The sequence below is a fragment of the Alosa sapidissima genome, chromosome 4, assembly GCF_018492685.1.
Source record: "Alosa sapidissima isolate fAloSap1 chromosome 4, fAloSap1.pri, whole genome shotgun sequence".
Lineage (NCBI taxonomy): Eukaryota > Metazoa > Chordata > Actinopteri > Clupeiformes > Clupeidae > Alosa > Alosa sapidissima.
This window is the reverse complement of record NC_055960.1, coordinates 5982980-5997171: the sequence shown is the minus strand read 5'-3', so window position 1 is coordinate 5997171 and position 14192 is coordinate 5982980. Positions and strand designations below refer to the sequence as shown.

The 14192-nt window shown below is 40.2% G+C and overlaps 1 protein-coding gene and 1 long non-coding RNA gene across 2 annotated transcripts; both read right to left on the bottom strand.

Moving 5' to 3' along the window:
- Window positions 1-440: 440 nt before the first annotated feature.
- arl8ba (ADP-ribosylation factor-like 8Ba) lies at window positions 441-11127 on the bottom strand. Its single transcript, XM_042090626.1, has 7 exons — window positions 10916-11127; window positions 7121-7201; window positions 6559-6632; window positions 6290-6383; window positions 6083-6150; window positions 1696-1766; window positions 441-1574 (listed from the first exon to the last, which is right to left on the bottom strand). The coding sequence occupies exons 1-7, from the start codon at window positions 11036-11038 to the stop codon at window positions 1525-1527; spliced, it is 561 nt and encodes a 186-aa protein (XP_041946560.1). The 5' UTR covers window positions 11039-11127; the 3' UTR covers window positions 441-1524.
- A 1726-nt stretch (window positions 11128-12853) lies between these two features.
- On the bottom strand, window positions 12854-13929 carry LOC121707803. The gene is made up of 2 exons (XR_006031406.1): window positions 13419-13929; window positions 12854-13280 (listed from the first exon to the last, which is right to left on the bottom strand). It is a non-coding gene; the product is annotated as an uncharacterized LOC121707803 (long non-coding RNA).
- Window positions 13930-14192: the final 263 nt, after the last annotated feature.

The following is a 14192-nucleotide window of genomic DNA, read 5'->3' as shown; positions in this document are numbered from 1 at the left end:
GAAAAGTTGTCGTGGCATGTAGTTCTTCAAAGAAATGACTGAACCTCTAAGCCAATGAAAAAGCCACAAGTGTGTCTGATAAGAATGAAGACGACTGAATAGTTTTCAGTGGCCCAATGATATGAAAATACTGCAACTGTCATTTTAATGTATGATGAGCAGCAACTCTTCAAACAGAATATTTACACAAAAATTCTCAATCGCAGTTGACATTGTGTAGCCTAGTTTCAATTAAAGCATGGCTGTTGAAAATGTTGCTTTTTTGTATTTTTGGCAGATTCATGACTAATATTCAGTTTCAGTTGTACTTGAGCACAGTAGGCTACAGGTATTACAAAGGTGTTTTTGGGAACATAATATTAGAAATTGAATATTGTGCAACATGTATTCTTCAATTTTGATAAAACCATAACAAACAAACACACAAGTAATGAAACATCTTTCATACACTACAATCTGTTTATTTACTGTTGTTTTATTTACAAAAGTGCATTGATAATAGTGGGGTTCCAAATACTTGGCTACTTAATGAACTTAACTTTACACAGAATTTAAAGCGGATTTCTTTTTTTTGTAAATTTGATAATGACGATACAATGATCTACATTTAAAAGCATGCCTTTTTATTTCTTGAAGAGACAAGATGTCTTTTACGTGACAACCTCTCAGTCCAGGCAGGCACACCTGGTAAGCGGTTGTAGCAGAAGAGGTGAGGGATTTTGCACAAGGCACTTTAAATTCTGCCTATACTCCAGTTCACACCTCACAAACATCACCATCAAAAGGTAGCCCTCAGCTCAACCTTTCATACATTCACACATCTGTTCTTTCAAAATTACTCTTACGTATGTTCACCTTAAATAAAAACCTTAATAGTCCCAACAGTTGGGCTGTTTCGTTTACTTCTTTGCTCTTACGTCATTATTATTCATATATATTTTTTTTGTATCGTTTTGCTTTCTCAGGGGAACACACACCATTTGGCAAAAAAGGCAATACCCATAAACAGATTACACACAACATGACAAGAGGCATTCAAGTCCACTTCACCACGCCCTGGTCTGCACACAGCCCCATCCCCTCAGGACAGGAGCCAGAAAACCTGGGCGAGTGGTTCATCCAGCCCGCCACAGGGTCATGGAAGGGAGCGTCACAACCTTTGGGTATGTAGGAGGAAAAAAGGGTAGGTGGCTGGGCCCACTTTGGGCTTCAACTTTGGACTACCAACTGGCTTCCTGAAATGGACTATCTGAACTAGCACATGGCTAACATTCTCTTGGTGTCAAGACTTGAGGGGCATAGTCCACGGGTTGGGTTGGAGTGGGTAGGGGGCACATACAAAAACACTGGAGGGACGAGGATCACGGCGAGACGGGATTGGGCGAGAGCCTGGGAGATGGGGTGGTGAGATGAGTGTGCAGAATGGAAAACGGCACGTCACAGAGTGAGCAGGAAGTGGCATGAGAAGAACATGGCAGCAGAAACAGCTGAGATGCAGTTTGTTTGTTATTCTCAGGATTGTTCTCAGCTCCTTCGTGACTTTGAGTGCTGGATCAGCCACTGCAGCGTGATATCTGAAGTGAAGAAAGGTCACCTTTAGTGGGAGACAATCATCACTCTACACAATCTCCAAAAACTATTATCAGCGGCTATAGTTGACGAAACGATAACCAAGTGACTTGTCATAGGTCTTACCTATATTGTCTTTCTCTTTGCATGAAATAGAGTAGCAGCAGATCTCCCTGTCCTGTATAGCTGCCAAATTCCTTGGGAGAAAAATAAAAGAGAATGAGTTCCTCCCACAAATGTGAAACATTCCTGAAAAAATGTCACAGACAAAATGTAAAAGTCCGGCTTAAGAAAGTAAAAGTCCTGCCATGTATTGGTTCTACCTGTGTGCTTAACACATGTGATTTTTGAATCATACGGATGAGGACAGAGTAAAAGTGAACACTGCTAATTCCTTGACCACTAGATGGCACTGTTTTTTTTGTAAGAGATCTTCAACTCAATGACACTAGCAGGCCTGTGGCTTGTGACGTCTGAGACATGTACTGTTGTTTGGAGAAAACCTTTTCCACAGGACAAGAAACTAGACAAGGGTGGTTTAACTGAAACAACCAAAATACAATGAAAAACCGACATACACCTTCCCCAAACATGGAAGATCAGTGAATCACAGGGTATAAACAACCATTATAAAGATCACTATCACAAAAACAGCAGGAGGTATCTATTTGCCTGTGGTATGCATAGCTGCCAACCCTCACGCATTCGACTGGCATGAGGGCGCGTGGAGCTAAGCAAGTGAATGAATCTCCAGAGTTGGCAGCTATGGGTATGTACATACTGTAGTGACAAGGTACATATTGTAAGGATACCTCATCCTCCCTTCCTCTGAGTTCCTGTACACCGTCAGGGCATTGAGGATGTGTTAACACACCTCACCTTTTATCCTTTAAACAAACAATCAGTTTATTAAATAACTAGAACAATTCACCACTTTTAGGTATGATTTATAGGCAGGTAGTTTCTCATCTTCTACAAATGAATATTCATGGTATGTGGTCATGTGAAGGACAAATATGCACAAATAGTTCCCAATAGTGACATTATGACAATAGTTCGGAGTTCAAAACTGGAACTTCCATTAAAGGAGAATTCCGGTGTGATATTGACCTAAAGTGTATCGAAACATGATACCGAGTGTGAACGTATGTCTCATAGCCCATCTCGGCTTGTCCCCTGCACTCCAAAATCTGGCGCTAGTTAGCCGATGCTACCAACATCTTTTTCAATAGTGGTGCTTCGGCATCGGGCTAGCCATGCAAATAAATCACTGTTTTACACCCATTTACGAGGCTCAATGTATCTCCACACTTCATTGGTAGACTTCCGAGGGCCCTGACATTTAAAACGAGACATTGAGAACTTTGAAAAAGCACTGGTAGTTTACTTACAAGACGATTTATAAAGACAGTATCTTCACAAAGTTTAGCGTTTGCAGCCATCTTGAATTTAGTCACGATAAGTCGAGCAACGAGTAAGAATGAACAGCTATGATAAGGGATCAGATTCCAAAAATAATTCAGTGGAAATGCATGGATTCCAGTTGCTGCTACTGGAAGAAACTGGAATCCATGCATTTCCACTGAATTATTTTTGGAATCTGATCCCTTATCATACCTGTTCATTCTTACTCATTGCTCGACTTATCGTGACTAAATTCAAGATGGCTGCAAACGTTAAACTTCGTGAAGATACTGTCTGTATAAATCGTCTTGTAAGTAAACTACCAGTGCTTTTTCAAAGTTCTCAATGTCTCGTTTTAAATGTCAGGGCCCTAGGAAGTCTACCAATGAAGTGTGGAGATACATTGAGCCTCGTAAATGGGTGTAAAACAGTGATTTATTTGCATGGCTAGCCCGATGCCGAAGCACCACTACTGAAAAAGTTGTTGGTAGCATCGGCTAACTAGCGCCAGATTTTGGAGTGCAGGGGACAAGTCGAGATGGGCTATGAGACATACGTTCACACTCGGTATCATGTTTCAATACACTTTAGGTCAATATCACACCGGAATTCTCCTTTAAATTTCCAGCTACATTGTCAAAAGACACCAATTAGCATGTTTTCATCAGTGCCAGCTGGATTGTTGGTGGTGTTTGTGAGGTTTTTGCATGCATATCTTTTAGATAGTTGGCTCACTAGTTTTTTACCAAAACTCCTTACTGCTTAAAGAAATGTTTTATACAATCTGGCTACCACTGGGAAAATCTGACAGACAGACCGTATTATTCAAGTGTCAAAGACCTCTCTATGTAGAACCAAGTCAGTTACAATGGCTTATTAAATGATAGGTAAAAATGTAAGCAACGGAAAAACTAATAGACTGTCCATTTGACACCAAATAGTAAAAATAAAAAATAAAAAAACCTCTCTTTTGGTAACATCACCCATTGGACACAACGTTTTATAGTGACAACAGCTGGCAGAGATGGTAACACATATGCACTGTTGCACAGAAAGAATGGGCATACAAAGGCATTCATTTGCATAATATGAGGCTACTGGTATGTGTAGACAAACTGATTATAAGGGATATCCCAGAGACTTGGGGAAAACTGTGAGCTAGTGTCTAGTAGCCTACGTAGCCTACATGGATGGAAAGTGCATAACTTGGTTGTAATAAGAGGTTGTGAGCTATGTTTTTTGTAGATGAAATGAGGTTACTGGTTTATCGAAGTACCTTCAGATGTAACTGCTGATCTTTTGTCATAAGTGAAGTGACATGCTCTTTTGAGATCAGCAGTTATTCCAGAAGTTAAGTCAATAACCTCGCTTGATAGTATAACTCTATGGGCCAACCTGAAAGTAATCCCTCTCTGCATTCCAAACAAGAGAGATGTTTAATAGGAAATGTGCTGGTGTGGTGTGTCATTTCTTCTTCTGCTTTATTCTATCTATCTAGATGACATGAACAACATTTGTTTATTGCTGTACTGACTGAGCATTTTATTCAAGTCAGAAAAATCAGACTACCTCCTCCAAGACATCAGTCTTTCAAGTGGGTTTAAAAGGTCCAGTATGTAGGAAATAATGGAAAATAAACTGTAACCATTCCAAAAATGATCACCATATGTTGTCAGAGAGTAAGGAAACACGAAGAATTGAAGTAATGGCTTATTTGACAACATTACTCTAACCCGTAAAACCCCGTAAAACCCATGAAAAAAAATGAGTTACGGGGCGGAATGTCTTGGAATTTTCGTTTATGTTTTGAACGATTAATTCTAGAATAGCGTATTAATAATGGGCTAGCGCGTCCTCCTATTTGGGTTGCCAAATTAGCAAAGGCCAACTGTCAACAGCTGTCAGTTGTAGTCATGAACGCCTACGAGAGGCAGGCAAATTTCCAAAATTAAAACAATAAACAAATTAAGTGGACATCGGAGGAGCTTCCTGAGATGGTGACGTCTTCGTCAAACGAAGAATATCAAGTCTGACGCAGAGCTGGCCATATTTCTCCACAACAGGTAGCCTAGGCTAAACTTCATCTGCATCGCTAACTTCAGCTAAATATGTTACGTTGGTTAGAGAGGTATTTTTTGTTTTCACTGTTTCCGTAATGTGTAGCTGGGTCATGGTTGGAGAAACGTTAAAGCAGCTGCAGGTCAACTAACGTTAGCTAAGTCTTCATTACATCTGGCAACCCAGAAGAGGCTCGCGTCTGGTAGTCTTGAGAACGTTCACCAGTGTTTTGATTTTGGCCTGCAGAACGTTCGGTAACAATCCTACAAATCGCACCTTTAACATTTGAACTAAAAATGGTCTCAAGCGTTCCAGGATATGTGCTAACTTGGAGGATATCCTAGGTAGATAAATTGCATTAATTGCAAAACTAATAACACAGGTTTGCTCCTGCTTCCTTGCTAATACAGAAATGCACCATAGTGCCACGAAAGTGAATGTGATTTATTTTTGTCAGATAGACACATCAAACTTGGGCAATGATGGTTTGTGATCGATACATTCAAAAGTTACATGTCACAATGTCACCATGCCTATCACCAAAATCAAGTACAATATAATGTCAGAGTGACAGCCTGACATAGTGAAAAAGGCAGTGTCCGCAAACTGTTTTTGTTGGGAAACGCATAGCCTTTGCGTAAGGCTCTAGTTGTCAGTCACCTATAAGTGAAAATGTGGAGTGTGCTTTTCAGTAAAAAAAAAAAAAAACAGCGCTTACTTCTAACCACTTCCTTTTCTAAATGAAATTTAGCTGCTTGCCTACGTGCTGCGTTAACATTATTATTTAGTGTGAAGCCGCATAAAAGAGCTACTATGTGAAGAACGCTGGCCGACTTCCTAAACTGAAACTCTAAATACAGTCTATGTCTAAAACCAGAATACCAGGCAAGCCCACTACACGTGCTGCTCTGATTGGTCTGATCTGTTGTTAACAGAGCCACTAGCACAGTAAGCTTATAACTTTGGACCAGGAACATGCCATTTTATGCTGAAATGAGAGCTCAAGTATTTGAACTGTGTTTCATCAAAGCAGCAATTTCATTTTACTTACATCTTCTCAATGAGCTCTTTCTCATCCAGGGCACTAGGTAGATCTCTCTTATTACCGAGCACCAATACCTGCAAACACAGCAGTAATTGAGAGCCAGTGAGTCCAATGAGTCTCAAGGTTATAATGAGTAAGCAGACAGATTACTACAAGCACACATAATTTCTGCATATTACAAAGAAGTGTGGTGTGAGGCACAGGCTTGCATACTGGAATTCCTTGTAACTGAGGTTTGTCTAGAAGATTGTGGAGCTCATTCCTGGATGCTTCTACCTTCTCTCGATCTGCAGCATCCACCATGTACCTGTAGGGTAAGAAGCTTCAATCTTAAATGTCATTCAGACATCAGCAGCATTCAACATAAATAAAACAGGTCGCGTATCTTCCCATACAGTTAATCATACTGTATGCGCCACTAATTTACATAGGTCTGATGGGAGGCAGATGACCTAATGGTGATAAAGGGGTCATCTACTTACACTATTGCATTGACTCCTCTGCAGTACCGCTCCCACATGCTGCGGAACCGTGGCTGCCCTCCTATATCCCAAATCTGATGATCACAACAACAAAACAAGTTTGTCTTGTTTCCCAGGACAATGCCCACCACTTAAAATCAAAGTCAGACTTTGGGTGCAGATATGAATGAGGTAGCCTATGCAAGGCTGGAACCATCAAATAAGACCTTCCTATTCAAGTTCAAGTTCAAGTAGTTTTATTGTCATGTACTTATAAAATGAATGATGAAATTATAATGAAATTCTTAAGCTCAAGAGTCAGCTCAACTTAAAAGAGTAAATTAAAAGCAGTAATTAAGAAGGTGTATTTTGTGTGTGTATGTGTGTGTGTGTGTGTGTGTGGGGGGGGGGGGGGGGGTAATGAAAAGGGGAATAATGAAATGGTGTGGTGTGTATGTGTGTGGGTAAGGGGCTATACCAAAGCAACTGTAAAATCACAAGGCATTCATTCTTTTTTTAGCCAAATGCATGCTTGAAGTGACTGTGTAGGACAACTGTATCAAGTATTGCTGAAGTTACATACCTTAATAGTTACATTTCCTTTTGTGACCTTCCTCATGTTGAAGCCAACAGTAGGTATCATGTCTTCACTGAACTGACCCGACTAGAACACAAAAGTGGGGAAAATCAGATGCCATGGTTATTGGATGTCAGAGGGCAATGTCCAGTCCATTCAAACTGTTTGTAACATTTGCCAAAGACCTTTCGCCTAATGCCTCAACTGTAACATTGTGAAAATGTTCTGTACCAAGCAGCCTAATGTTCTGAGTGGATGTAGCTTCAGCATGCACAATCCTTCACAAAAACATGTAACCTGACTACAGGGGAAAATTTTGTTCAAAAGTATTTAATCTTCTATAAAAAATATGGAATTAATATGGAAAAAGTAACTTTGTTTAAGCACATAGGAAAAAAACAATAAAGTTTATAATACCCAAAGGTTAATAATAACCAAAGAGGTATCACTGCTTGTGCCATTCTGACTTTCCAGAAGAACTGCATGAGGAGACTCAGCATTGCTGATTAGGATCACTAAGAGCTAGTGAGATGCAGCTTATGGAAGGTCACAGGGGTGTGCTTCTTTTTGTTCAACTCCAAGCCAAGTGAGTGTGTGAGTGAGCAGTCCTTTGTCTGGCTCAAGGCACATGACTGATGTGTCACCTGACTACGCCAAGCGGCTGAGTGGAAGTGAGTGCTTTGAGTCTTGTGACACTGGCTCAATGGGAAGTCCAAACTAAATTGGTGCCTTAACACACAATTTGCACAATATGCTGCCCCCTGTGTTTTCCCATCTTGTTACAGTACTGTGTGCCACCTGAGTGTTTCTGGTTGCATACAGTATGCTGCATGTGTAAGCCCTGGTACAACAATATCACTGTCACTTCACAGTTAATTGTAATCACTCGCACAGACTCATCTCACAAGTCATGTTGCCATACACACAGACCTTTTCAAAGAGGCATGTCACAAACTGAGAACTTAAAAAAAAAGTCAGCCAGCTTGTTTCTAAGTTTGTATTCAAAATTGTATTCACAAACATAGCTAACACATCTCACCTCTAAGTGTGCTCTGTGTATAACACCTACTTAATTTTGCAGTTACTGATAGGACAAGGCAAAAACAGGAAGAAGCCGTGTTGTTGCTTCATTTACTGTTTGCTTGTAATTTCATTTATTCTGATAAAGAGGTCTCCAGAGGTCTGATTCTGTGTTTCACAAAACTCAACAGAAGGTCAATTGGGATTTAGGCTACCAGGTGCACAAGCTCTCTGGTTGCTGTGTAGGCTTCTTCTCTTTGATATGGACAGCAGCCCATTGAGAGAGTCCATTTTAGCTTCCTCATCTTATAATGGCTGATTTGTAGTAACAGGCCATGACTAGGTGGAATCAGAAAGGCTGAGGAGCTGAGCATCAGATGTCACAGAACAGCACTCTTTACAATATCCCAGGAAGGGAGGGTCCTTCACTATGAGTCACTATTAGCTCCATCTGTGGGTGTTCACACAAACAGTATGTGGCCAGAGCACATCTAGCACTCAAATCCCTGAATATGCAGACCAGGTTTGTGCTTGACAATACCCCCCTCCACACACACCCCAGTTAGGGGGGCAGAGAGTTGACTGAGTTGAATGTAAACTCAAACAATATTCTCTCACTGAATAACCTTCCTTAGTCTGCATGTCTGTCGATGTGTCTATCAAAGAAGAAACCACCAGAGTTAGAACCACCTGTTTGGATGCTTGAACAGCATTTTTTTTTACTATATTGGCTTCTATTTTCACACTGATCTCCTTCGACTACACTTTCAATACTACTAAAACATCCGCACTCTCATCCTCTGGTAGTAGAATGTATTTATTGTAGTTGTATTCATTGTCAACTTTGCAATGTATCTTGAATGTTATTCCTCATTTTACAAGTTGCTTTGGATAAAAGCGTCTGCAAAAGGAATAAACGTTAAGACATGTTGATGTATTCATCTGACTTTTTCTAGTACATGTACACTACATTTACCCCACACTCAACATCATCTGCTATTCATACTTAATATCCTCTTTGATAAATGATCTGTTTATGTGCTTTGTCTATGTCAGGTATGTCCTGTCAGGTAACAGGTTAGAATGGCCTACAACTGTCTGTTAGCCCACTTGTCATCCATTTAAGTGAACAGATCACATGTTTTAGGCTGTTGCCTGCCATTAATCATGATAATGATTAATTACTCAGCCATGATCAAATAACCCTTTGATTATTCAAAGTATTACTGGTGTTCAGTGACATTAACCAGTCTGACGCTCCTACACACAGTTGCGTTCAGTCAACGCATGCCAGTGGGTGTTCCCGACGGTAGCTATGCAAATGACTTGAAGTATAACCGTAATTTGATTGGTTGGTGCCGTCCGTCGATTGGCTTGATTGGCCGATGCCGTCTGTCAGTGCAGCAACAGCTGAACTTCTCAACGCGAGCGACGGGAGAAACGCGACGCAACGGACCCACAATTCAGTTGGGCAACGGATGACGTGAGCCCATGTAAAGTGAATGGGATGCGTCTCCAGCACTGCAACGCACGCAGCTGTGTGTAGAGGCCGTAAACAATAATACTACGCTTAAGTCATTATGCTTGGCTAACATTAAGTAGCCTACACCAATGCTACAATATAACGGCGAATCTAACATGGTGGCGGGTTAAGTTGTTACAGTGTTAAAAACCAGTCTAACCGGTTTGTTTATCATGTGCTTATGAGTATGAAAACGGTTTCAAGTTTCAGATGAATGATGACGCAAGGAGACGCCCGATATTTTGTGCTAGTGTGATTAACGTTAACTGCCCAGTCTTAGCGTAACTAGACATGACATACGTTTAAAGATTTTGGAAGGTAGGGCACAAGTAACAAATAAGTAGTTACAAAATATCCCAAAATGGCATAACTATCACCAACTCCATGACTAGCATTATGTGAGCTGTCTAGCATGACAATGTGAAGCTGGATAAAAGTTAGCTAGCTCACTAGCCTAGCCTAACGACATCCTATCCAGCTAAAAAGACAGATTTGGCCAGCAGAAGTGACTTGGTAGCCAAAGCTATCCTGCACCCTAGCAGAAGCAAACTTCGTGCCATTATCCTAGTGACTTAAATACCAACAAGACCTTCTAAAGACATACATTATTGACAGGTTCTGTACTAATCAGATTGCGTTATAAATATACAACAGAATGAGGCCATCATAGTATTAAGCTAACGTTTAGCAGCTAGCATTTTAGCATAGCCAACTAGAAACTACCTAACGCTACCCGGTGATTTTAAGTTACCTTGCTAGCTATTCTGTGATGTCAACAGAGCTTGTACACATAATTTGTCAATTGCCTGTTATGTGTAATTTATGTATCCATGTTACAACGTAATCCCAGGTAACTATAGTAGACTAATTTATACTGAATAAGATTACCTTTAGCAAGCTGTCATGTAACGTTAGACGTAGCAACGGTCTGTTGCTTGGCAATTAGCTGCCAGGCTTCACAAGTAGCTAGCCTATGAAAGCTAAATGATCTAGCTAATGTTAATCTGGGGCCTTGGTCAGTTTAATGTCAACAAACTCTAAAACAGAAGCAGCTAACTTAGTGCAAAGATCGTATTAACAAGTACAATTCAACTACTGTTGTGGTTGAAGACATAAGTGGACGACTACCGTTAGATGACTACAGCAACTAAATCATAACTTACTGAGCTATATCACGCTTGTTAGCCGTTTATCTAGAAAATGTGGCTAGCATGCTATCTTATCTTAAAGCTAACCTAACATGTCGAGATTACACTCACAGCAATCACATTGACGAATGTTGTTTTCCCCGAATACTGAAGTCCGACTAAAGTCAACTCCATCTCTTCCTTCCAGAAAAGGGACTTAAACCAGTCCAAAAGACGATTAATTAGAGCCAACATTCTGCAATATTGGTAGCTGGCTACCCAACACTGAGACTGCCAACAGTTTCCTCCAGTCGCGCAATGTGCAGTGAAAAGGAACTGGCTCTTGTCATATGACTCGCGATATGTTTTTATTGCGTGCTCCTTTGCGTCGACATACGGACAGCGCAGCCGGTCTCTGAACAAGAAGGCATTTGCTGTCCGTGGTTCTGCTCATCGCACCATATATGACCAATTTTGTCAATATATGACATAATTTCACTGCATTTTTTACTTCCAGTAACTATATGCATGTGACAATAAACTTCCTTGTATCCTTGTATTTAGATAATACACTTCACAACTTCATAAAACAATTTTGCACTTTGTTTAATTAGATGTGGCACTCATACAGTGGACATAGGCAATGTGCAAGATAGGCTATAACAGAAAACCACTGAGTTTAATCTTGCTACTTGTGTGCTGTGGCCTTTGCAATTGTCAGTGGTGCAGAGGTTCAGAGATCAGTCATTAGTCAGCCTACTGTGTGTTAAACCCATATAGACAAAAAGCAAATGTTCTTAAAAATATGTCCTATAGGCTACTAGACATAGGTCATTTCCAGAAGTCTTTATTTAGGGTCATAATTGCATAAGTTAGCCTAATATTTAACAACTGACATATGTGTATTGCAACTTTCAAACTGTTCAAGTCTACTTCAAAGATAAAACTGTATCCTGTGTGGCAGGTCAGGAAGGAAGTCAGTAGCTACTGTGGCATGGAGCTTTATCAAATCGAGAGACAGCAGAGTAATTAGATTCTATCTTTAGCGGACAAATTGTGACAATGTTACAATATCTATGGTTGTATGATAGGGGTTTCATCAACTAGTTATCTAGTCAACAATTAAAATCACTAGTCAGTGCTGTAGGCAGCAGTGAACTTGTCGTGGACAAAATGACTAAAGGCTAAATGGCCTGGAAAGTATGGAAGAGCCATAGAAAGAGTTGCGACACTCTTTGAAGTCACCGTCACGCGGTCACGTGGTTCACGTACGCTTCAACAGTTCCAAACAGCTCTTTGCGTGTCGTGTTATTTCAATGGGATAAACAGCAGCGAGTGCATTATTGAACGGGAAACATTACAACAAACCAAAAACGAGTGTTATTACGTGTTAACATGCTTACATTATAGTGTCAATTATATATTGCGAGTATAATTAGTTTGCAACATCGATCTAAAATATGTTCTTTGGTAGTTCTAACATTGAACGTTTGTTTCCTTGCTGGACATGAGCTGTTATTGGATTCCTACATTTGCCTGTATCACGCTACATATACTTTACTTACATTGTCAAAACGTAGGCTATGCATTTTGTATCCTTTTTGTGTGTGGACATTAGAGCCAGTGAGATGAACATGAAGATGAAGGTGCCCCCCCCCCAAATCTACCACACAACTTTGATCATTGTAAGACTAGCAATAAACGTCTATCAAATATATAAATATATGACATATATGAATGGCATTCAGTAGCCTAACAGCTTAAATTTTAAAAGTTTGATCAATGCATTAAATCTGTTCAGTTCTTTTAGAGAAATAGCATAAAGGTGGCCACCACACAGCCTTGGTAACATTTTAAGACTAAGCCATAAACATGTCAAAAACGCATAGGCTAAATAAGAATCAATAACTTAAATGTGAAAAATTTTATTAATACTGCAAGATAAGACACCCACTGTTTCAATAACACACTTCTAACTCAATAAGCAATCAACTATTTCAATAAAATGCTTATAACTTATATTTCAGCCGGCTGGTGAGACTACAGCATGAAAAGGATGACTGATACATGTTAGGTTTTCAATAGAATTTTTATTAAGTTTTCAATGTGTGTTTAAAACAGGAACAAATGCAAAAAAGACTGGGAGGAAGGTATGGTAGCACTGCAACATAAAAAGGAGGTCTGACACTCATTTAGGTTTCCAAAAAATAAAAAGATTTCCGCTTCCAAAGTTTGAACAATACGTGTGTACTACACAAAAGACACAATGTGGAAGGGATGGGTAGCCCTCCGTGTACACCTATAAGAGGGACATGGTAAGGAGGATGCAACATTTGGCTGGAGTCGGGAGTGTTATGGGAGGTGTGGAAGATGTTGGATCAACACAACTCCATTTGTGTAAGGGCCCCATCGTGTGCTCCTCAAACATAAAAAATGATCTTATCTGACCATTCCAGTCATATATCGCACACCCTTCTCGTCCTCTGCATCCTTGGTCCTGGTCTCCACAGTGGAGAATGGAGGGAGAGAACAAAGCAGGTAACACTCAGTGTATACTTGGGACAACACATTAAGTAAGTAGCAGAAACCTAAGCAAGAGGCCATCTCCAGCAAGAGGCCAGCAAGAGTTACATACCCATACACAGCCAACCATTTGCAAGGCTGGTTGGGGGTGCCACAAGTCCACACAAAAACTATAACAATAACATAAAGAATGATTTTGTTGGGGATTACTTTCAGAGTGATCTATGCCCTATTAACCTGACTACACTTTTCAGTTATCCAAAAAAAGACATTTGTCCTACTTACAAAGATCACTGACTTAATGAAAGGCAATTCCGTCACGTCAGTCTCTTCCATGCAAACTTCGCTATGTATTTGACAATTACTTGGCAGATAAAGTGTGACCGACTGTACCTATAGGGTACATATAAGTGCACGACTACGCCACTTGGGGCCTTTCACGCCAAGATATGTTATAAACCCAAGTGTATTTGATGAGACACACAGATAAGATAAGTAAAGACAGAGACGTGATTCCAGTACAAAAATAAACAAGATTTATTAATATGGAATTCACTTAAAAGGCCATTTATACGGTTAAGCACTAGAGCGCGGACCCACTATGGTGAACGGCAAGGGGAAGTGGTAATGGCTGCCACCACCACTGCTGTACACAAGTATATGCCAGATACAGGCATTTACCTCATAGGCAGAGGACATGATTAGCTCACATGTGTTACACCATACTAAAGCGGCAACAATCACATATAGGTAGTAAACAGGCATACATAAGAGCAAAGGAGTTTACAGGCAAATGTTTCCCTCCCCAAACAAGAGTTACAACTAAATTTACCGTTGTTGGCTAGGTTCCTTAGTAAACAGTGCAGGGCTTCGTTGAAACGTCCTT